The following is a 25,533-nucleotide window of genomic DNA, read 5'->3' on the forward strand; positions in this document are numbered from 1 at the left end:
TAAAGCAAATTAAATGCGAAATTAAACATATCATTTTCATTTCACAACAAACTATTTTAGATCGAAAAAATTAGATAAAATAAATGTACACAATTTTATTGCCAAGACGTAGCCTTATAGTTAGCTTAATTACCAGAATAAATGAGATATAAAGCCAATATTCACATCTTACATGACCAAAAAATAACCAAACTTTAATTTCGATAAATTTTAAAAAAATCGTTAAATAAAATTTTATTAAATTTCTTTTGTATCATATAAAATTCAAATTAATAATTTAAATTTATTTATATTATTGAACTTAAAAATATAATGCAAATTTTGTTGAAAATAAAAATTATTACAAAATATGGTTTTATTTGCTGCCACATTTGTTTGAATGTGCAAAAAATATTTATGGGAATTAAACGATATCAAAAGAAAATTACATATTCATGATTAAACTTATTATAAAATTAAGAATAATCTTGTCGATATACATTTTACATTATAGATATCAATTATGTAATAAGAGAAAATACAAATTTATATAATATTTTTATTCCGGGTAAAATAGTATAATGGTATTTTGAATTCTGAAACGACCGTTAAAATAGTACTTTTGGGTTGAAATAAAGCTATCTCAGGGTAAAATTTGTAATTATAAGTACATCATTCAGCATATATTCCGTATGTGTATAAAAAAGGGATTATAAAAGATATACATTATAACGTATATAAATTGTACCAAATATATTGGTAAAAATATAAAAATTATTCATAAAGGAAAGTAAAGAAAAATATGTATACACTATTCTATGATAAGAAACCTATAAAATATATAATAGTTGACATACATGCTGGATATATTTAAAAAAATGAAATATTAACTAATATTAGTTTGCAAGATAGAGTTCACAAAATTTATCTAGGGGATCGAATGGTGAAGATAGTTCTAATTTAAAGTTCGGTATGTTCTGGATGTTCGCTAGCAGCTTCGTCTTCATCATCAAATGGTTCTGTCTCTTCGCCTTCTTCTTCTTCGTCCTTCTGTAGTAAAATAAATAAAAAATAGGTCAATAATTTGATGTTTTCCATAAAAAAATATTATATTAGTGCATTTCCTTGACTTCATTAATGAAATTTAAATCCTTATTAAAAATTTGCCCACATCCATTAATTCTTTTCTTTCGATGATTCTTCGATATACCCTGATTTCTAGAAATAATTTAAAAATTGAGTTTTACACTTATTCTGGAGCAAAAGAATATATATTTCAATTGTCCAAGATACAAGAGAAAAATCGAGTATATGATCATACCCCGTCAGAGGCTCCTTCTACACCTCCACTTTCAACAAATTTCTTGAGTCCCTCTAGAGTTCTTTCACCACCGAAATCAATTACCTTTCATTTAAGAAAATCAATATATAGTTCCAAAAATATCATTTGAATCTATATTAAAAGAAAACCGGTAATATATGTAATTCATCAAGTGGCTTCTAACCCTTCCTAGCCACTTACGATTTAACCCCCCCCCCCCTCCTCCAATATTTTTAACATCCCACCCTGTTTACCAATAAAAATAAAAACCTATCAAGGTGTTGTAATTAATTTTTCTTTCCTTCTTCTTTTCCACTCAGTTTCACTCCTTAATCTTAATATATTTTATAAATACATTTTTGTTTATTACAAATTCTAAGTAAATTTACGATCTCATTCATGCTATTTCCGAAAATTTAAATGGCAGATTGTAAAAGAATTTAAATTACAGTTTTCTCAGTCTGTCCATCTTTGAGAGCGAGGTATAATTTGATTGTAGGAAAACTTTTAATAGCCAACCCTTCAATCTCATTAGCCGGCGAGTCTAGTTTTGCGATCACAATATTACTAGAGGGTTTGTCGGCGAAATATTGGCCTAATTCGTCATAAATGGGAACCAATTGCTTACAGTGACCACACCAGGTGGCATCTAACATCGATACATGATTATTTTTAATTATAAATTAGCGAGTAAATATAGTCAGGAAAGAGAGTATATAGAAAAAGAACAAAACAATAACTAAACCAAATGTCACTCAATGGTTATGTTTAAAATATATAAAGAGATAAAGAAAAGTAATAAAATCTAAAAAAAAGTCACTTAATTAGGCTTGATGTAAAGATGGGCATCAGAAAATGAAGGGTAAAAACAAAAGTGAGGAAATAACAAAATACTGTATTTCAATTATTTTTAAAAAAATCGGTTCAAACAAAATTTTATTAAAGTAATTTCGAATACATTATACTTCTTTTAAAATAATTTTTATTTCCTAATTTTAGGAAAATTTGACACTTCTTTAAAAAAATAAATAAAATATTTATTTAAAATAAACTCACAAAATTCAACCAAGACCGTTTTACTTGGGTCGTAAGCCACGTCCCGGAAATTCGAACCTGCCAACACTTTCACGGGGTTTTTATCCCAATCTTCTGGCAAAGTTTCGGTCAATAAATGGGGCTAATTTTAACACGTTAAAATTAAAAAAAAGTCAAATTTTTTCTTAAATTGTAACCGAAATTGGTTTCCTTTTCTTTACCAACGATTAATTAATATCTTATATCTAAAGATTTTCAAAAAAGAATTATATATAGAGGACAATATTTTTAAAAATGGTTCGTGTTCTGGGTAAGGTTGTTATTTTTTTAACATGTATTATTATTCCGTTTAAAGAGAACGCTAAAAATGTAAAATATCACTTAGAAATTAGACAAGTTAAGTAATTTATTACTAATCCATGCGAGTTATGAATTAATTAACTTTTCAACTAAACCTCAATCAACTACTCTGGGTGTTTAATTTTTCTCTCGAGTGTAGAAGCAATCTAATTTACAAAGCATTACATCCTTATTATCTGGGATTTAGACTGTGCCTTTACCTTATTCATTTTTTTACCTTTAGTTTCCCATCCAAAAATGCGGTCACAAATTCGTTTATGCCATTTACGCCCAATATAACAGTTTTATCCTTAGGATCACTGGCGGGGAGGGGTTTGTATTTTTTCATGTCACCGGCCAGATTTATAATCCTTAGAGTTGGTAGTTCTTCCGATTTGATCCCAAAAAATTCCAATATTCTTTCGTTAACATCTACGCTGGAATCAATGTAAACAAATAGTATCTGGGAGATATAAAAAAGTTCAAAAAGAAAATTTCATTAAAAATTGAAAATTCATTTAAATATTCAACAATTTATTTAATACAAGAATAAAATGTTTCAAAAAATTTGGAAATTTATAGCTAAGAAACTATAGACAACTGATTCTAAAATGCAAATTCTTATTTTGTATAAAACCATGGTGTTTATTGGTTATTTCCCCCAAAAATATATGTGTTGAACATATAAATATTTAAAATAAAATGGCCTGATTCTTAGTTTCAATAAGAGATTTTAAAATAAATAAATTTACCCTAGTTTAAAAATATAATTTAATCAGCGTTTATAGAATATCATTATTTATTATAATTGATAAGTGCAAAGCTAACTTTTCCTCTATTGTTCTTAGCCGATTCGTTGAAAATTTTCATATTGTTATCGTGTTGGGGTGCGCTTTTATGTTCGAATAACAAAATGTGTTTTTGATGTTCCTCGGTGAATATTTTGTTGGCGTTCTGTTGTATAAATCACATTCCAATAATTTAACAATAAAATTTTTTAAATTTTAAAATGAAAACTAGAGTTGGGAACCAATAGTAAAAACCCAATATTAACAAAATATTGTGTTGGTATTGGTATTGGGTCTAAAATATTGGTATTGGTTTAAACAATATTTTCTATTTCTTGTATTGGTATTGCTATTGGTTTATATTGGTAACTATTGGTTTATATTGGTATTGGTTTAAATTAAAATTACTAATTAAAAGAATAGAAATAGTGATTATAAAACCCTTAATTTCTAATTTTAAATAAACATGGGGAAAAAATCATGATACCGCTAAGAACCAACTCTCAAAATTTTACTGAATTCAAATTCTTTTTTTAAACTAGGAATTTATTAGGTGATGTGAATATAAAAAAATTTGATTTAATCATGTATTTTTTGTATCAACAATAATAAACGTATTGATTTTGAACCATTTTATTTATCACAAAGAACATAGCTAAATAAGTAAACTAAAAATGTAACATAACTGTCTATTTATACAAAATATAATGCAAAATAATGATATAATTTTAATATAAGAAGAGGAAATAATTTTATGTATTTAAGAAGAATCTTGCATGCGCATCCATTTTTAGGCACAGGCAAGCTTGTATAGTATGCTCATCTAGTGAACAACGTTGGTCTGTTATAACATACCGTCCTTCTGAAAAAGCCCTTTCAGAGCTAGATGAGGGTGGCCGGAATTGCTAGATAATCTCTGGCAATTTTTGATAATACTGGATATCTATTTTTATTTAATTTCCACCAATCTAATGGATTTGTATCATTGGAAATTGTGGTTTCATCTACGAATTTACTTATTTCTAAGTTGTTATTATTATGAGGTTTCACCTGATAAATTTTGTCATAAAAGGATAATTTTTTGTTATTTTGTGCTTCATTTGTAAGTTCCGCTGAATTGTTATTATTTATTTTATAAATATTGTTAAGATATCCAATAAGAGTTTCCATATTATTATGCTTTAATAAATGACTTGATAGTTTCTTGGGTCAATCATTGTTGAAATAATAAAGAGGTGTTTATTATAATTATAGTATTTATTAAGTTTTGTTAAGGCAGCTAAAGAAGCTGTTTTTAAAATAGCATTAGGATTATTATTATAACTCTCCACATGCTCAAAAATACTGGAATATAAAGGAATAATTGTTGAAATTGTTGGAGTATTAGCACATGAGGCCATCTCTGTAGAAAAATTAAATGGTTCCAGAAATTCTCCGTATATTTCTATATTATTCCAGGCTAAGGCACTAATATAATTTTCTTGATTGGTATTTTGTAAATGATTGGTATATGTTGTCAAATAGGGTTTGAGCAATATTGCTCTTTCAAGCATTTGGTATGTTGAATTCCGACGTGTTGGTATATCCAAAATTGGGTGGGGAAATTTTAAGTGTGGATTTTTTTAAGATATATTTTTTCGAGTTTATTAAATTTAGATATAGAAAGTTTAAAAATTTTAAAAATTTTTTTATTTTTTTTAAAGTTGTATTTAAGGGTTCCAATGCAGCCATGACAGCCAAATGCATAATATGGCAAAAGCATTTGCACACATTATCAAAATTATCTTTTTGTTTTAAAATTTTTAGAAATGCTAAATTATTACTTGCATTGTCTATAATGTAATGCAAAAAAAATCAATTTCAAATTTTACTTTTAATACAGAATTAAAAATATTAATAGAATTATGTGCTGATTTAAAAGGAATAAAATTATAAATGATTATTTAATTTAAAATCATTATCAATATAATGAATTGTTATGCCCATAAAGGGTATTTTATTTGGAGAGGACCAAATGTCAATTGTTAAGGAAAATTTAGATGTAATGTTAGAAAGTACAGATTTTAAATTGATAAAAGAACTATGATAATGTTTCATAATTTCTATTTTTAGTGTTTTTCTAGAAACTAATGTTAGTAAAGGGTTACAAATATGCTATTAAATTTTTAAAAGTGATATCCTTAACTATTGAAAAGGCTAAATTATTTTGAATGAAAAAGTTTATAATTAAATTATTTAAATTAGCTTTATTATTTATATTATTAAGTAAAAATGATTTTATTGTCTTAATTTTTTTACTGCCAATATTTATTTGCTCACATTTCTTAAATAATGTTGGGTGGATGGATTTAAGATGTGTCCATAATCCTGAGGTTCCAAAATTGGGAACATTTATTACAAATTGCCTTTTTTTATTATCACAAGTAGTACAAAATTCCCAGATTTTTGCTGAATTTCGTCTTTTATTAGATATTGATAATTCTTCTTGTTCCTTATCGCTATTATTATTAGTACCAACAGCATCTATATTTATTAACTCTATTTGGTCTTCATTTATTATTATTAGTGTTGTTAAACCGCTCGTTTTGAGCCGATTTTTAAAAACGGCTAACTCAATATTTTATTCAGAAAAGTATTACTCAAACCTGAAGATTTTACTCATAATAGGAACAAAGGTCTAGACATATATTAACAAAATCTCGAGGCTTAGGCAATATTTTTCTGGCTAAAATATTGAGTTACCCGTTTTTTAAAATCGGCTCAAAACGAGCCGTTTAACAACACTAATTATTATATCCTAAATAAATAGATAAAATTGATAGATATCATGTAAAAAATTTACTTCCACAATAAAAATAAACTATAATTATAAATAACAGAAATATTGATATCACAGTAGTATTTGGAAGAAATAACAGATGTAATCAGTTTTTGCAATGAAAGTAAAAAAAATACCACGATAAACCCAAATAATTATGTTATTTTTAATATTGGTATTTTATTGGTTAAAATTGTATTTAAACAATATATCAAATAGACAATATATTTAGGTAATTGGTATTGGTTGTAAAAGCAATACCAATATTTAAATATATATTGGTTTATATTGGTATTGGTATTGTAAACCAATATTATATTGGTATTGGTCCCACCCCTAATGAAAACTAATATTTGAACATTAAAAAAAGAAGTTATAAAAATTAGATTGAAATCACTTCGTTCCTTTGCATTTCTCTTTTTAAATTTACTAGCCTTTCAATGATTCTTTCAACTAAAAATTCCTTTAAATGTTAAATTTAATCATGTATGAAAAATAAAACCAATTGAATATAAAATTTATTTGTAGTGAAAAATATCATACTTGTTCAGTAAATTCGGAAACTAAAGGCATACGATTGCTTTTGACGAAAAAGGCTATATCATCATCATCAAATTTGTCGTAATGATGAACAGACCCTTCGTCAAACTGAAATAAAAATAATTATATTATTTGAATGACTTATTTGGAATTAAATTTATTTTTGTGAGCTAAATTTAAAAAAAAAACTCGCATTTTGGTCATAACTCTCATAAAATTGATGATTTAAAAATTGATGATTTAAAAATTGATCATTGATTACACAGCAGTAAAACATTTCCGCATAAAATAATCGGAAAAAAGCTGTTTTAGTTGTTCAATAATTAATATAAAATCAAAATTAATGCTCCAAAAAATATTTTCGAATAATGAATAAATAGTTTTGCGGCAAAGAGAATAAATTACCTTCTTAAATAAAATCAATCCGTTATCATGTTTATTAGTATCCATTTTATAATGTTTAGCTATCGAGGCATCGTGGGTAGCAACAAAGGGAGTATCTTCCAAAATAGCAGCCACTTGTTTGAATTCTGTGAATTGGAAACCCTCAGGGTCCTGTTAGCACATGTGAAAAAAGAATATTTTATATTTCATCTTTATTTACTATAATGCATGTGCACCATTTCAAGCTATATAAATGAATGTCAGCTTTTACATATTAGTTTAATATATAAAATTAGGAGTGTACCGAAAATAAACTATATCAAAATAAAATATATTTAAAAAAAGAAATAAAAATAAGAATTTTTTTTTTAAAAAAAAATGCGAGGTGATGGCTCTATGGATTAATATAGTATTACCTACATATTAGTGTAGTTAAATGGCTCGTTTTAAGCCGATTTTTAAAAACCGCTAACTCAATATTTTAGCCAGAAAAATATTGCCTAAGCCTTGAGATTTCGATAATATATGTAAAGACCTTTGTTCCTTCTATGAGCAAAATCTTCAGGCTTGCGTAATATTTTTCTGGATGAAGTATTGAGCTAGCCGTTTTTAAAAATCAGCTCCAAACGAGCCGTTTAACAACACTACTCAGTGGCCCCTACACTTTCTGAGTGATGGGAGCAGGATACCTCCCACCCTTTCGAAAAAATGGTTAATTATTTTTTTGACACCCATAAATTTCAAAAATAATTTTTATTGCATCAATCTTTAATATATAATATAAATAAAATGTAAAATAATATATACTTTATAAATATTATTTTTTAATGAATAATTTAGACAAATTAGAGGAATAGAAAGCGAAGAATTTATAATTATCAATATTTAATTGTTTAAATAAATTTTTCCCCATTGATAAAATGGTTAAATTATTAAGAAATGGATCTTTCATGGTATTACGAAGGTCTTGTTTTAATTAATTTAATTTTACTCATGACCCTTTCGGCAGTACATGAGGTAGTAGGAATGGTTAATAAATATTTGTATAAAATTGTTAAATTAGGGAAAGCAGAAAAATTTTAAAGTAAACGATAAGGTAGAATAAACGAATAGTTTTTCCAATCTGAATTATATGTCTCAGAATTATCAACATCAGAAGAAGCTAAATAATGTATTAGTAAAAATATTTTAATTTAATAAATTTACAATTCTCAGAATCTTACAAATCTTTAGATTCTTTACTCTGGTCACGTGTAATAATTACACCCCCCCCCCCGTTAGCCATCTTATTATAAGATAAGTATAAACACTAGTGGATATTTAATAAAAAAATTACTTTGATATTCGTCCAATTTTGAGAAATATTCTTAAAAGCTACTATTTCAAAGCTTTTCTTTATATCGTTAAAATTGGGCCCATTATGTCTTTTTCTAATGTAGTCTGTCATTTATCCATCTCTTATATTATGCCATGTGCAATTATTAATTAAGCATTTGTATTTTTTTAATATTTTTGGGCATATTTTAAAATTGGGAAAAAATTTTTATGACAACAAATCTAGGAATACAACCTAATTTGCTAAACATCGACCAAAGTTTATTAAAATGTAATAATAAGACGTCCCACTTATCATTTAATATGTATTAACGGAATCACGAGGTCGAATCCGATATCATAAACCTGAATTTGGTTATGGGTGGGTGTAGTAAAACAATTAAAGAATTTTTTAAAAAAGTACCCCCACTCAAATTTTTAGAAGCAGTTGCTTCGGGCCCCCATTGTTGTAGGGGCCACTGACTACTACATATAACAATTGTAATCCATTGCCATAGGTAAAAATCTCATAGGTACAATTTTTTGCCTAGTATTTTGAAGAAATCCTGGGCCCTAGATCCGAAAACATCGATTGTGTTGAAAACAATGGGAAATAAATATTTATTAATTTCCATTCTAGCCCTAGAATTGGAGATTGCAAAATGGAAGCATTTGTAATCACAGATTAGGGAGATTCCTTTACTACATTGAACTAGTGTCATTCAATCAGGTCTAATATTATATAATTAAGTCTTAAGGGTTCCAACGTAAAATTGGCTGAGCGGAGAGCTCTAGCAAAAATTGAATCTACTGCTTGATGGCAACCTATTGAGAAAAGGCAATAAAGTGGATGATGGCCGCTGTCAATTAGGGTGCAGAGCTTTCTAGATGATGGTGTGATGATGTAAGTCTAAATGAAGGCCTATTCCTATGCACTACGTGTTTGAGATCTCTCAGACTCAGTAAGAATTTTTTTTTTAATTTTTTCGCTTTCTTGAAAACTCATACTTTTCCTAAAGCAATATTTTTTTTCAAAATATTTAGGCGCGGATAAGACCTTACTTTAGGTCTGGCTATTTCTAAAATAAAAGTATGAATGGGATCGGACAAAAAAATTTCGAATAACCATTTTTTCTATCTAAGTTGTGGAGCTTGACTATTTATGTTTCCTTGATTAAGTCTTTTAAGACTAGAAATATGTCATTGTCAATTGTAATATCGAAACGTTAAATAAAAATTAATTTATAATAAATAATGGAAGTGTTAGGTGCTGATTATTTTTTGAATTGATTGAACAAATAAAATTTTACACAAAGAAAAATATTATAATAGTAAAAATTAGTTATTTTTCAACGTTGTACAAGTTTGATATAAGCATTTTAATAATTAAATATATATTAGGAAATTAATATTTAAATTTAACAATCTAAGCATTTTCCAATACCTCAGATTTTAAATAGGTATAATTTATTAGAGAAAGTTTATTAGATTCTTTTATTTTTAAAATTTTTTTTATTTTATTAATATTAATTTATAATATATTTTTAAGTCATATTTTATTTAAGTGTTAAAGAATAAATTATGGGAAATTGTTTTTTTTATTGCAAATAAAGGAGAGAGGAATTATGAAGACAACATAAAAAAGTTTCAATTTAAAGAGTTATAAAACAAATTATATGAAAAAGAGTAAATTATATTCATTTACCTTGAAATATCCAAATACTACTACATCGTGAGAGTCGATGAGGTTCTCTAAATCCTCTAGCTTCTTGATAATCTTGATCTGTGGTCCTATTTTCTTTAGAATCCAGTCTCTCATATCTTCAGCTTTTCTGTTACCTGATGTTTGTTAAATGCTATAGTAGTAGAAATAATTTTACCCCACTCCTCCCACTTTTTACATTCTTTAATAATAACAAAACTCATGCAACCAAAATGTAAAAAAATAATTGAGTTTCACATCATTTGGTAATGTTAGTGTGAAACTCTTTAAATAAAAACTTATATCTTATTTTTTTGTCTCTTTCTCATCAAATAACTTTTCAATTAAATATTTCCTAGATTGTAAAATATTAATCTACTTTTACATTTTTTTCCTCTTTCTAAAATAAAATATAGTTGTATTTTATTACCGTTGTAATTGGACACCTCGCTTTTGTCTTTGCTAATAAATTTGATTGTAGGGTAGCCTTGAACTTTATATTTCTCTGCCAAATTTTTGTTGACAGTAGCGTCACATTTTACGATTTTAATGGTCTTGGCCAAGGCTTGAGGACTTTCCTCTCCCAATTCTGACCCCTGATCCGATCCTTTAGTCAAATCGTTAATAAAGCCCGCAAGTTTGACGTATTCCGGCTCTAGCTGTTTACAATGACCGCACCACGGGGCGTCTAAAATTAGTTGTGTTTTGTTAAATATAAGTTTTGGCATGATGTCTATACTATAAGATCGTAGTTAGATTATAGTGCTACTAATAACTTAACGTTTTCTAATTTTACAAAAGCCGATAAAAATTTATGTTTTCGTGAAGTAATATTTAGTGTAAAAATGAATCAATAAAATGCAGGATTATAAAATCAAAATGAATTAAATTGATTTATATAGAATTTTTTATATGGTGAACTAGTGTTAAAAGGGTTGAATTGAGCTGATTTTTAAAAACGGTCTACTCAATAATTTAGCAAGTAAAAGATTGCTTAAGTCTCGAGATATCACAAATGTCCAAACCTTTGCGCCATAAGTGAGCAAAATCTTCAGGCTTGATATTTTTCTGAATAAAATATTGATTTAGCCGTTTTTAAAAATAGGCTTATATCGAGCCGTTTAGCAACACTATGCTGAAACTTCAAAGAAAAAATATTTTTCTATCAAACCGAACGATAAGAATGATTCAAAAAACCAACCCGCCAAGGTTCGAGGTACAAAGAGAGAAAAATAGCAAGTAAGCCCTCACTAAATTCCATTTCCTGCAAATCTTTTATTTTTATCGAATATTTTAATTTTTCAAAGTTTTATATCGATTCATCCCATCCCCTAATCTCTGTTCTGTGCCTATTTTCGAAATCGCAAAGTTTTTATTAAAAAATTTACAAAATGCAAATGGGTAAAGTAATTGTTGCAAAATTTATCATGATTTAGGTGATAAAAAATGATTTTCAGCATGTAACATCTCTCCAATAAAGGCGATATCTAGGTAAATATGGGGCTATTAACTTAACCCAATTACGCGCGCACTATTCTTTAAAATAACAACTAATCTTTAAATTTGGTTGAAAATCGCGATTATATAGATTTTTGGTAATTCTATCCAGTTATTTTTTGAATAGTTGTATTCAAAGTTTCATTTTTATTACTCTTCAAAAATTGTAAACTCAAAAGCATTCGATATTTGATTTTCGAAAAGCCTCAATTCGATATAATATATTTTCAAAAAAAATTCTTGTAATTTATAATTAATGTATATAAAATTGTGATACATTTTTAAAAATCGAAAGAAAGAAACATGACTATATGTAGGTATAGGAAAGAGAAAAAGAATGATTTTAAAGTTTATTCTTTGCTTGTTAAGACGAGTAAAATATAATGAGGTTATTAGTGCGATGAGGCATTTTATTCAAAGTTATACACGTACAACAAGATGTGTGCGTGAAATTTATATCGCATAATTTTTTATATTTATTTCGTACGTGTCTTGAAAGGAAATTTTTTGCGTATTTTGTTTTACTAGACCGATAAAAACAATCAAATCCGTTAAAAAAAATTCACTGCTCACAAAGGCATTTAAGGACAGTAACCATCATATTCTTCAAAGTTAATAACTTTACCGATGAGGAATTAAAGAGTGTTAATCTCCAAAATAGAGCAAGTATTTTATTATCAATTCACTTTCTAAACTCTTTCCCACGTACTTTTTATAAATTAGTTCAATATTTATGAAAGGAAATTATCCATTGTTTTTAAAATGAGTGAAATGTTTGCTTTATCTTTTTTCGTACATGCATAAAGACATTAATTATTCCTTATAACTTAAAATTAAATTTTATTTTACAAAAAAAATAATTTTCCAATTAAAAGAAAAGAACTAAAAAAATAGGATTTTTTGGTATACTTCATAAGTAGTCGTTTTATTTTCCTTTATTATCATAGTTAATATATTATAAAAAAAAATCATATATTTTACATGTTTTAAATCAAGACAAAATAACCCATTAACTGATTCTGCTAGATTATACTGTAAAGAAAAATTAATTCTAAAATGAGGAGTCAGTCATTCATTGAATTAAAAATCGATGCGCATTAAACAAAAATATATCCTAAAAAAAATCAATGGAAAATACATAATCATCTGATATCACAACTATCCCTTTGTATTACTGTACGTATTTAGCGTTTATTTAAATGGCACAAAATGACGGCGTTTAATACTATAAATTATTTTTCTGTAATTCTATTATCAATCTATCCTAGCTAAATTAGAACTCGCAAATTAAAGGACCATGTTCCACTCATTGGTACAAACTATCCTAAAACTAACATTATATGCTGGCCTTATGAATTCGTTTTCGATGGCAGTAAAAATGCTTCCCCAACCAGAGAGTGGAACCAGGCTATTTTGGGATCTAGCGCGCCAGAAACATCTGGAAGGATCGTTGAACGGAAAACCCTTGTCAAGTAAAGGTCCATTTAAGGAAATAATGAATGATTTACTAAATTCGAATACCAGGAGAGATGGTAATTCAAACGAAGGTGAAGAGGCAAGTGGAATAGAAAACGAATTTTCGAGCAGATATTTAGGATTTACGCCATTCGAAAAAGATATGAGAGAAATTCCGCTGATTGATAATCGATTCAGTACAAGCTTGGAGAATGGTGGTAAGGACAAAGAGATTATTTCTGATACAACGTTAAACTTTGATTCAGGCTACAACGATGATGAAATAATAGACAGGGGAAAAAGTGGGAAAAATGGTTATGATAGTTTGGATTGGTGGCCATTCTACAGTTCCCATTATTTACCGGACCCCTCACTAGTCAGACTAATAGAAGAAAGGTCTAAGGTGTCAGGACTTAAACCCAAATTGAACCTCGTGGGGAGGAATAGGTTAAACGATAAAACATCCTTTTTTGACCCGAAAGACATTGGAATATTCAATGTCATAACGGATAATTCCGAAACTTTCGAAAGCCTAAACCAGAGGAATAAAGAAGGCAAAAGCAGCGATGGACGCAAATGTCCGGAAGGATACGAGTTCACAGGTTACAAACCGGTTACCTATTTCGACGTTAAAAAAAGAATTAGTGTGGTCAAAAGAGAAATTATTTGCCTCAGTCTGTCTCACTTAAACAGCAAAGGTAAAATCAATCGTAATAAGAATCGATTGCTGTTGAATAACATTAATGAAAGTGGTGGGGAGGAATCGTTACTGGACTGGAAGGGAGCTCAAGATCAGTGTAAGGGCAAGTCTGGGGGAACTTTATTAACTATCAGCGACGATTATGACACGGCTCATCTGGCCAAAGTTTTGACAAATATAGGTTGCCAGCGAGGAGAGAAGGGTAGAAGGTGCGGAATATGGCTAGCAGGCTCGAGGGGAAATAAGGTCAAAAGTGTTAGCGGGAGAAGAAACATCAAAGAAAATATAGGGATAGTTAAAAGGCGAGAAGGGAGGAGCATGGATATTTATTCGATACATGAGTCGGAGAACGAATTTGCTAATGATAGCGCTCGATTGAAAAGAAAGGTCTCTTACCAAAAAGATTATGCGTGGCACCCATCAAACTTTCCAATCAGATTTATTAATAATGATAAAAATATCAAAAGATTGTTAAAGACACGAATCGACATGGACAGATGGTTAGTTCCTGATAAAACGGGTGGCTTAATTTCAAAGAAAAATTTATTAATTGATAGAGCTTTAGGCTTTAGCAAATCAATGCGAGCAATAGACCCCGATAAAGAGGATTATGATTTTGATTCGGATTTCGACAGGCAAGAAGAACATGATTCATATGAGGATGGTTTAAAAAAATATAAAAATCGGGGCCATCACCATAACCAAGGGCCTTTGGAACATTACAACCCAGCCCGAAAACCCATTCAGGACGTCAAAAAAATATCCAGCGATAATAAACAAAACAGCAATACACATAAACAACCAGATAAGTGTTTATATTCAGAAGGGGCCAAGGGTAAAGTTAAATTCGCTTATAAAAAATGTGGCGACAAAAATAATTATGTGTGCGAGGTTAGGTATTCCAACGATAATAATGATGACGGAGAAGTTTATCCAAGTTACAACGTGAGAAATGATGGAGAAGATGATGACAGACATAAATACAATCCCCCGCCCAAAATGTACCACCCTGACTGGGCTAAACATGACCACTCCTGGGATGGAGAAGATGATTCAGAAAAGTATAATCTTGACCCATATCGAGCATCGCATCCTCATAAAACGACGGATAAAGAAGTGGTAACAACGACTAAGGCTTATAGAGAACCATCCAATGATCACAATTATAGGCCACCTCCATATCTACCCCCAGTATCTTATAATAATAATAATGATGGTAAGGGTTCAGTGATGGGATCTGTTAATTTCAAACAATACGTGGGAACTTACATCCCAGATAATAGTTATGATAATAAGGAAACACATGATATGCAACCTGTCAGACCACGCTTAGAACCGAAATCTTCGTTTCGAATGAGCAACCCCAACCATATAGTGGAAAGCTCCGATTTCGTTTATGATGAAATAGGCATGAACATGGTAAATTATGCGTCTAAATCGAGCATTAAAAAATATCAAAATGAATTTAAAAATGTAACCGAAAAGCGTAAACCTAGCAACTATAATCCATACCAGAGGGGCATTGCACTAAGCCCTAAAATGAATTCTTACAATGACAATGGTAGGATTTACGATTCGGTCTCAAATATAGGTCTAGAAGCAATAGCTAACAGATATGTTGCGTCTATATCTCCAAAAAATTATAAAAATAAGATATACAATACCGACTATGAAGATATTAATCGCAAAAATGAGTTAAACACGGTTAACATGTATAATGCGTATAATGAACCAGTGCTTAAACCACGGATACCTTTTAATAAGAAAGAAGGTCTAGCAGCAATCACTAATAGATATGCTGCGTCTATATCCCCGAAAAATTATAAAAATACAATATACAATGAAGATATTAATCGCAAAAATCAATTAAACATAGACATATATAATAGGTATAATGAACCAGCACTTAAACCAAGGATATCGTTTAATAAGGTAGATGTATACAAAGTCGAGTCTATTAAACCGGTTGTAAAATATATGCACAAAAAAATAGGACCTCCATTTTTACCTTGGAAGAGTTTGAGCACCACTAAATATAATTTTCAAATAAAGGGAAAGGAGCTTCCTAGAATTCCTATATCCAACGCATTAGATATTAATCATAGGAATAAAATCAATGTCAACTTAAACTATGATAAAAGACCTAAATCCTACAATTCCTATAATCCTTATAGCAATACAAACGCGAATACTATTGTCCCAACCTTATTAAAAAGAAATGTGAAAAATGGAGCTGTGAAGACTGAAGGGAAAATACCCATATACCTTTCTCAGCCTCAAAGTAAAGTATTTGTGGAACCTATTACGCCTAAACCTATAGGACTTCAGGAAACTTTAGATCAAGAAGATAAACCGGAGAGTCCTTATGCTGCGGAACAAAGGGTACGAAATAAGGTGAAGAATAGTTATTATGAAAAATATTCACCGTACAGTAATTATAATAATAAAAACAATAAAGATATTACATATTTGCAGAAAATTTCAGCTATTCAAAGACTAGAGAGGGTATACAAGGACTGGAAGGCTAAGGGTGGCAAGAAAGATTCAAGGCTGCAGGTAAGTAGTCTGATAGCTAGCGAAAAGATGGAAGCCCTTGATCCCTTTATAATGGTCCCGAAAGTTGATTACCTATATGAACAACTTATGAGCGGCTACTCGGTAAGACCGCGCAAGAAAAGGCAAATTCCTCAAGAGGCGATAGGATTTATGAACAAAAAAATTTATCGCAAACCAAACAAAAAGTCCTTCCATTTTCGGAAAATTTCTTTTTCTGGTGATGACATGCGCAATAGTCCTAGACCCCCTTTACATCAGCATAACTTTCATTCAATAGAAGATGGTGATAAGGGTTTAAGCAATCAATACACGGGGAAAACTGGTTCGCCGCACATTGCATTCCGCCAACAAAAGAATTTTGTAGAATACCCCTCCCACGAATTAAACACGCAAAATACCCCAAATAACGATCCAGCCAACTATCCTGCAGGATTCGAAGTAGATTTCGAGCCATGCCAAACGTATAGCAGCACGCTAAAATATATACAAAATAGTTACTACCAATTGGAAATTCCGGAAGATGCAAACCCGACTAGGTCAGGCAGAGTTTTAGAAGAAGAATCTACTTTATTCGATGACGTGTTATTACCACAAAGAGATAACAAGAGGACCTATTTAGGTAGTAAGAATAGTGTGGATGAAACAGAAACGGGGGATATATTGATACCAATATCAACGGTGTATGATTTGCCAGGAGTTCTGGGGCCATCGGACGGGATATTCGCGGCCAGTTTATTGACTAATAGTCGTAAAAGGGTTGGGGAAAGGAGAGATGCAAGGAAAAGGTTTGAAACTAGACAAAATATAAAGTATGAGAGTCAAGGTAGAAATAAAAGGCAAGTAAATATCACCAAGGTAAATAGAGGAGCTATTAGAATTAGTGATCCTATAGCATCATTTCCGAAAGATCAAAGTGTTTACGGCAAGCAATACTTACAGATCCTCCGAGATGGCTTCTTCGGGGATTTCTCGAAAAATCAAGATAAGATTATAAACATGTACAGTATAAGTGGTGAACATTTAAGAGAGGGGACTAGTGGTATGTCCAAATCTTATGAAGCTTTAGATGGTAATAAAAACAAATACACGAAGGCCCCTTCAATAAAACACAAAACAAAAAAAATGGAACAGCAGGACCATTATGAAGATCACGGGGATTTAAGCAATCAAGAAGGCCAGGAATATGAAGATAATGGTGGTAAATTAGGAAGAGAAGCCTACTATTCGGGCCGATATGATTTTGGTTCTAGTGAAGGAGATGGTTATGTGGATGATGAAGGAAAATATGAGGATGAAAACGCAGCTTATTTACCAGAAATAGCCGGGTACGATGCTTGGATACCGCCTGAGTTCGACTTCGGTAAAAATTTCGAGAAAAATAATGTAAAAGAAGGAAATAGATTAGGTTCGGATAAAACAGCCAGTTTAGGCGGTTTAGGAAAAATTAAAACCATAAGTGACGAAGAAGTGGAGCCGGAACAAGAATATGAGCAAAGTTCAGATCATGAAGGGCCGGAAGAAGGAAGGGAAACATTGGACGATGCAAACAACAATTATAACGACGATGATGAAAATGACTACAACCAAAATCCAGAAAATATTGAAAGTGATTATAACGATTATGATCAAGATAATAAGAACGAAGATGATAATAAAAGAAATGAAGAAAATGAGGAAAACGTCGATCCTGGAGAAAGATACAATGAGGAACGAGAGGAGCCTCAACAGCGAGAGGAAGAAGATCCTCAACGACAAGAGAAAGATCAACTCCATCAGAAGGAAAACCCTAAAAGACAGAAAGAACCTCAACAACAGGAGGAAACAGAAAAAGATGTCAGAGAGAGAGAAGATGGAGAAAGAGAAAACGATGAAGAGAGGGAAGGAGAAAACGACGGAGATAGGGAAAGAGAAAACGACGGAGATAGGGAAAGAGAAAACGACGGAGATAGGGAAAGAGAAAACGACGGAGATAGGGAAAGAGAAAACGACGGAGATAGGGAAAGAGAAAACGACGGAGATAGGGAAAGAGAAAACGACGGAGATAGGGAAAGAGAAAACGATGGAGAGAGGGAAAGAGAAGACGAAGAGAGGGAAAGAGAAAACGACGAAGAGAGGGAAAGAGAAAACGACGAAGATAGTGAGAGAGAAAACGACGAAGATAGTGAGAGAGAAAACGATAAAAGTAGAGGAAGAATATATGATGATGGTAGACGGAGAGAACAGGAGGAAGATAGAGAAAAAGAAGATAGAAGGGAAAACGTGGAAGATAGAGGAAGAGAAAACGATGAAGAGAGAGAAGAACCCGAGAGTAAGAGAGAAAGACAAAATGAGAATAATAAAGATGGAGGTAGAGATAGGTATAACGATAATGAAAGAGATGACAGTAATTATGATAGGCGAAGGGATAGGAATGACAGAAATTATATGAAGGACCGAAATGATAATAATTATCATAGGAGACATAATAATGGCATCAATAACAAAATGGAGCGAGAGAGAGAGCGACCAAATCAAGAAAGAAGCAAAGAAAGGAATAGAGGCCGCACCATCATAGAAAAATGGCAGAAAAATGGTTTTGAACCAGGAATTCAAGTGCAAAGATTCGACCCAAATAATAGGGGTCCTGAACAACGACAGATCAAAGATCCCATCGTATCTAGAAAATATTGGGAGGGAAAGGTGAGTGGCAACGACAATAGTAAGCAAGGGAACGTAAAGTTGGGAGGCTTCAAATTCCAACGAGCTCAACCACATTTCAAAGGAACAAAACTAGAATTTATTAAACCTGCAGTAAAAGTGGAAACGGGAAGGAAAATTTACAATGATGCTATGGGTGATAGGAAAGGTGATTATGGGCCTAGGACCGTCCCACATTACTTTAATGGGAATAAGGATGCTGTGAACGGCATAAACAAAAATTTTCTGAGATACCATGAAAAACGAAATCCCCAAAAAGCAGGTAAAGGAAATATGGAGCACCACCAATATAGAAGTGGGAAGGAAGTGTTATTAAACCCGGGAAGGAATCAAACAAACTCGTTCAATAAAAACACAAATAAAAGATCTTACGATACAATTAACAAGTTCAAAAACGATGACATGAAATATTCTGGAAGTGGTGAAAATTTAGTCAATGCCAATAAACGAAGGCATTTCGTGGTTAAGCTCAAAGCCATTTATTCATCGAAAGAAAAGGATGGAAGAATTATGAAAGTCAGGAATAAAAGATATCTGAACGATGTGTCTCTCCAATCAGCAGATAATCATGTATTCATGAAATACCCAGCGTATCACGCCCACCCGTCCAATCCCACAAAGTATATACAATGCAGCATAGAGGGATATGGAACCGTTATGGATTGTTCTCCAGGTACAGAATGGGATCAAAGTATCAGGATTTGCCACTAAATAGGCGAAAAATCAATGTAGGATAAGAAAAATGGTAACTACTAATAAATTTTTATTAAGATTTATACATAGATAATTGTAATTATCACTACAAGGTAATAATATGAGTAAAATGACCATTTTTATAGCTTTAATTTAATTATCGTGCAGAACTCTTTTTTTGAAATTAAATTGTGTCCAGGTCTAAAAATAAATTTAAAATTATGCCTGATCCAATTATTTTTAAGATAAATTTAAATCATTCAAATAACCAGTTAAAAAAGATAGATCATTCAAACATTCATTCGCTTCTCAATTTCGATTTGCATATGAAACCAATTACAAAATACAGCCAAATTTAAGACAACCCAGGCCGGGCATAAAATAATTAAATTTTAAAGCCAAGGTAGAACCCTAAAAAATTCTACGCGCAATTCTTTATAAAATCTGAGCCAGGCCTGAAAATGGTTGCCTAAGTCGGTTTTAGGTGAATATCACAAATTTGATATATTCATAATTTTTATAAAACGTAATGCCTTATGCCCTTATCACTCATTATTATTTTTAGATTGGCAAGTAAAATGATTAAAAACACTGACAAAACAACGTTGATAAGTAAAAAAAAATATCATGTAATTAATAACAATATATTCACATTTATATGTATACCTAATATTTCTTTTATTATATAAGATATAGTGCCAAGTTAGACATGTCCAAATAGAAATATATAAACCAAATTTTTTACATATATTTATACTAAATTACAATTTTTTTATTGCCATTAAATACATTTAATATTTGATAGATTAAGGAAGCATATTGAGACCTTAGAAAAAAATTTTACATGGCTAAATTATGTGTTTAACTATACGACTACAGTGGCGAAGCGTCAGTAGAAGCAAGAAAATCATTTCGCCATTTTACTTAAAAAATTCTTATATAAAATTAATATTATTTTTACTATATTATAAATTCACAACTTTTTATTAATAACAAATTAAAACTATTTTACAAAAAAAAACAATTTTTTATATATTTTTTTGATACCTACAAAAATACGAATCGAATAATTCCTTATTTGTATTCGTAATAAAAACATTATTTGAATTGATTTGTAGAATGATTCGATTCGAAAATACAATTATTTAAAACTATTAAAAAATCAAGGTATTAAAAAAATTCTTTAAATTTTTGAATATATATTTTTGTTAAATATATTATTCCATCTATATCTTGTGCATGAAAATTATAAAAGGTTTACTTATAAACGATTTTTTTACCAAAGATATTTTAAATTTTAGGTAAAATTTGATCAAAAATCTTTCTCCTTTAAAAAATCTTGAAATATTTTTGTTCAAAAGGTTTTTTTTTCAAACTCTGGAAATAGATTATTAAAATTTAAAAAGTAATTTCTAGATGTAAAAATAAAGAAAAATATAATGTTCCTTAAGGAACATGTTAAATACTTCCAAATAATTTTAAATATTTATGAATAAGTTTTAATATTTACGAATAGTTTCAAATATTTACGAATAATGTCGAATATATAAGATAAATTTCAATTATTCGTTTTAGGTATATTTAATACCATGAAAAATAAATTGGGTGGTTCAAGTATAAAATTGTTTTTTTTTTAAAATAATAATATGAAAATCATGTTGTAATTTTAATAAAAAAATACGTTTGGTGAAGCAAATTTAAAAAAAAAGAAGAAGTTTAAAAGTAATGTATAAAAAAAATTTAATCTCTAATCTTCTAAAAATAATAATTAATTAGAAGTTGTTGAACAATTATTCAAAATATTCTTTAATTCAAGAAATATCGATATGAAGAAATTGACTATCAACAACACGAACTTTACAAAATTTGGAAAAATAATCAAAAGTTTTCATCCTAATTTTGATTTCAATTAGTGCAGAATGAGTATTTTCATCTTTAAAAGCTTATTGTAAAAACAGGATAAGTATTAATCGATTTCCCAATCTAGCATTGATTTTAATTTAAAACAAATTATTAAAAAATTCAAAATATAACAATAACTTTTATAATTTTACACTTAAACAATTTACTCAAAAGCAAAGACAAATCCCATTCATTTATATATCCAATTATTTTTTATGGTTATCAGCTAATATTACCTATATCAAAAAAAAAATTCCTTGTCCATTTTCACAAAATATTTTTTATTTTTTATTTAGGCCATAAAATATCTGTCAATATATTAATAAAGCCCGTAGGCTTAATTTACTTTATTGTATATTTATTCTTCATAATAGTTAACTCAGCAACAAAATTTTAAAGAATAAACAGAAATAGGGAAAAAATAAACAAAGCTTTCTTTTTAGAAATTTGTAGATCAATATTTTTTCTAACCAATTCATGGCTTTAGCTAGTTTTTTAATTTTTAAGGGTTAATTATTAATCTGGGTATCAGCAACTGGTATCAATTAATAAATGTATTGCCAAATACCAGTGCATATCTGCTCAATATTTATATAAAATAGAGATGTACCAGATCAAAATTTTTTACAGGTACTAACACCAGGTCCTATTTTTTTACATTACCAGACCAGTTCCAGTATTGGATCATGTAAAAAATATCTATTAACTCTCTTATAATAGATTATAAATCTAATTCAGTAAAAAATATAATATATCTTCAACAATAGAATAAATATAATCAATTGATGATCCACATATTTTTCACCAGTCCGATATTGGCTCAAACTCGATTCGATATTTATATTGATTTTTCAACACCCTCTTTGGACCAAATGTAACTAAGAAATCAATATTTTTAATAGAAAAAATCGCATTATGCTTTTAATTTAATTTTTTTATTTCTACAATAATTTTAAAAAGTTTACGGATATTGGTAGTATTAAATAAATTTTTCATTCCTCCCCATGAAATTAGCATTCCGCAGATAATGCATTTTGCAAAATTATCCTTGTCTTTTGTAAAATATTTCTATATTTCAGATACTATGTTTAAAAAAATTCTTTTATTTAAAGAATAAATAATAAAGTTGGTGTTATTATTTAAAAAAATTATAAATAAATAATTGGGTGTTCCTATTTTTATAAAAACACTTTTAAAATACTATAAATCTATTAAAAAATTAATAAAATTTAAGTGTGTTGTGCATTTGCATTGTTTAAAAAAAAATTATTTAGAAAATAATTATTAATGTAATACATAAAATGAAAAGTAAAAAGATCAGATTGGATCGGGTTTTTACAGGTATCGGCCCGATCCGGTCCAATATTTAATATCAACACAGTCCTAGTATTCAATATTATTCACTTGTGGATGATTATTCTTGTGTTTAAGTACTTTATTTATTAATTTCACATTAAATTTTAACAAAATAATATTTTTTAAAAAATATGACTTATATATAAATCTTCATTTAATTTTTTAAAAAATGTTAATATATTTTAAAAAAGGAACTAGCCAAGAATGGTAAGATCTAAATAGGGAAGATTATTAAATTGGCACTAGATCTGGTACATCTCTAATATAAAGTATAATAAACATCCATATTAAAACCATTCAAGTGCCAACCTAAATATGGTCATGACAGAGAGATGGTTGTGTGGGTTTGTTGAATATAAAGTAGAATTTAAGAGTGACTTAGTATTTAATTAAATAAACCCAATATGTATATTTATTGACTAAAAGCTATTTTTATATAGGCTACAATTTATAATGTGTTTTTTGAAAGCCTTTAATAATTGTTTTGAGATTGTATATAAATTATTTTTATAAAATAAAAAAATTATTGATATCTTCAAATATAGGTCATAAATGACATTAAATATGAAATATGAAAAAATCTATGAATATATTTTAGAAAAAAGTCATTTTTTCCAAATAATGGACATAAAAAGCAAGCTTATTAAATATTTATCTGTCTTCAATCAATGACCCTTACACCTTTTGCTAGTTAAAAAATAATCTAAAATCATATAAAAACTATTTTGATAAATTAATAAATAACCATAAACTCCAAAAGCCAAATTTGGGATTATATTTATTTATTAAATATTATAATTATTTAACCTTTGTTATAATGCATAATGCCTGGATTTGGCAGCTGATAATACATAAATACCTTGCAATAATAATTTGGGTTTAAAATAGTTAAAAGTGTTTGCCTGATTGAATAAAATAAGAAAAGCTTACAACAAATTAAGGAATATTTCATATTCATTTTCATATCATATTTTATAATAAAAAGAATTAAATAAAGGATTATTTAAGTTACTGCTGAATATTTTAATTTAATGTGTAACATTAAGCTAGAGAATCAAACAGATATTTCAAGTTTGAGATGTATACTTTTATAAAAATAGGGCCATTGGCTGTGCCAAGATCTAACATTGCCATCAGACCTTGGGTAGGCTTAGGCCAAAAAAAATAGATTTTTTTTAGTTATTTCTACTAGGTATCACATATCTTTATCTTATAATTTCACATTAAGCAATTTTAAATTATATATGGCATTAGTATCGTATTATAAAATAAATAGTAGTTAAACATAGGGACATTAAAATTAACTGACCCCAAACCATATGTATTTAAACATTAATAATAGAAATATTAATAAGTATTCATTTAAAATATTAAATGAGAAATCAATTTCTATAGTTATATTAAATTTATCATAAACTTCCTTATTAACACCCTTGTTAAAAATTTTTCTAATATAGCAATTATTTTATTTCTAAGAAAAAATATAAATATTTGGTGTAAAAAATAAACTTACAAAATTCTACGAAGATATTATGAGTGGGACTAATCATTTTTGCCTCATTTTCATCAGTCAAAACTTCAATATAATCTTCAGCACAAAATCCATGATTCAGAGTATTTAATATAACCACTAAAAAAAATGTTAAAAACAGTTTCATGTTTTCAATAATATATATATTCTTTTGTTTATAATTAAATAATTCACGCAACGTGTGATATACAATAAACGTGGCTAAGAGGATAGATTTTATTATTTCAAAAAGGTGTTAATAAAATCTAAATAAATGAAACATCACGTAAACTTGCATTGCAATTAATATGCCATGTCTGTAGGCCAAAGTTGGGGTAAGAAATAAAAAAAGTTAATAAGAAATACAATGATAAAAGTTGGATTTTTAGTTATACGTGTTAGGGTATGCCATATATGTAAACATAGCAAGTCGAGATAGCTATTTTAACGTTCACGGTGAGCAAGAAAATAGAAATATTCACATAATCGATTAAATAAAAAGTATATATAGGAATGGGCTAAAGGTAGTTCTAAATGTTTAAATATCCTTTCATTTAAGGAACCCAGGTGGAACTGATTTTCGCGAGTAGTGGATGGAAACGGAAAGTCGAAGGGCAGTTGGATATATTAATTCAAGTTGATTTAAAATGTACAAGTTTATTCTAGGACAGAAAATAAGATAAGTATAATATATATTTAAAAAATATATATTGCATAATTATAAGAATTATAGGTGCATATAAAAAAAATATTTCTAAAAAAAGAAGTGGTTAAAAGGATTATAGAAAGGTAACTAAATAAATATTTTTTAAAAACGTGTGGGGTAATCTAAGGGAATAGTAAATTCACAGGAAGGTAGATCGATAGATCTCTAAAGAGATTATCTGTTGTACATAAATAAAACCTCTAACTTAGATCTCCAGTGTTTTCACTTATTTTTCTTAGAG

At 28.9% G+C, this 25,533-nt stretch overlaps 1 protein-coding gene across 2 annotated transcripts; it reads right to left on the bottom strand.

Annotated features, from left to right (window-relative positions):
* Nucleotides 1-367: 367 nt before the first annotated feature.
* On the bottom strand, nt 368-24,817 carry LOC135927431 (protein disulfide-isomerase-like). 2 transcript variants are annotated; one of them, XM_065463410.1, is made up of 11 exons: nt 24,590-24,817; nt 10,651-10,908; nt 10,224-10,357; nt 7,226-7,375; nt 6,824-6,928; nt 3,503-3,628; nt 2,913-3,137; nt 2,381-2,477; nt 1,750-1,949; nt 1,301-1,384; nt 368-1,029 (listed from the first exon to the last, which is right to left on the bottom strand). In XM_065463410.1, the coding sequence occupies exons 1-11, from the start codon at nt 24,732-24,734 to the stop codon at nt 940-942; spliced, it is 1,614 nt and encodes a 537-aa protein (XP_065319482.1). In that variant the 5' UTR covers nt 24,735-24,817; the 3' UTR covers nt 368-939. The 2 variants fall into 2 exon arrangements, with proteins under 2 accessions (XP_065319482.1, XP_065319481.1); XM_065463409.1 differs by having other exon boundaries at nt 371-1,029; nt 2,357-2,477; nt 24,590-24,814.
* Nucleotides 24,818-25,533: the final 716 nt, after the last annotated feature.

Source organism: Gordionus sp. m RMFG-2023, chromosome 3, assembly GCF_954871325.1.
Source record: "Gordionus sp. m RMFG-2023 chromosome 3, tfGorSpeb1-WG-v2, whole genome shotgun sequence".
In the NCBI taxonomy this organism is placed as follows: domain Eukaryota; kingdom Metazoa; phylum Nematomorpha; class Gordioida; order Chordodea; family Parachordodidae; genus Gordionus; species Gordionus sp. m RMFG-2023.

Coding starts and splice junctions, on each gene's coding strand:
- LOC135927431 (XM_065463409.1), bottom strand. CDS start 24,734: ATGAAACTGTTTTTAACATTTTTTTTAGTGGTTATATTAAATACTCTG. Junction 6,929..7,225: donor GATTGATTTTATTTAAGAAG/GTAATTTATTCT, acceptor TTTTTATTTCAG/TTTGACGAAGGGTCTGTTCA. Junction 3,138..3,502: donor CTAAGAACAATAGAGGAAAA/GTTAGCTTTGCA, acceptor TATATCTCCCAG/ATACTATTTGTTTACATTGA.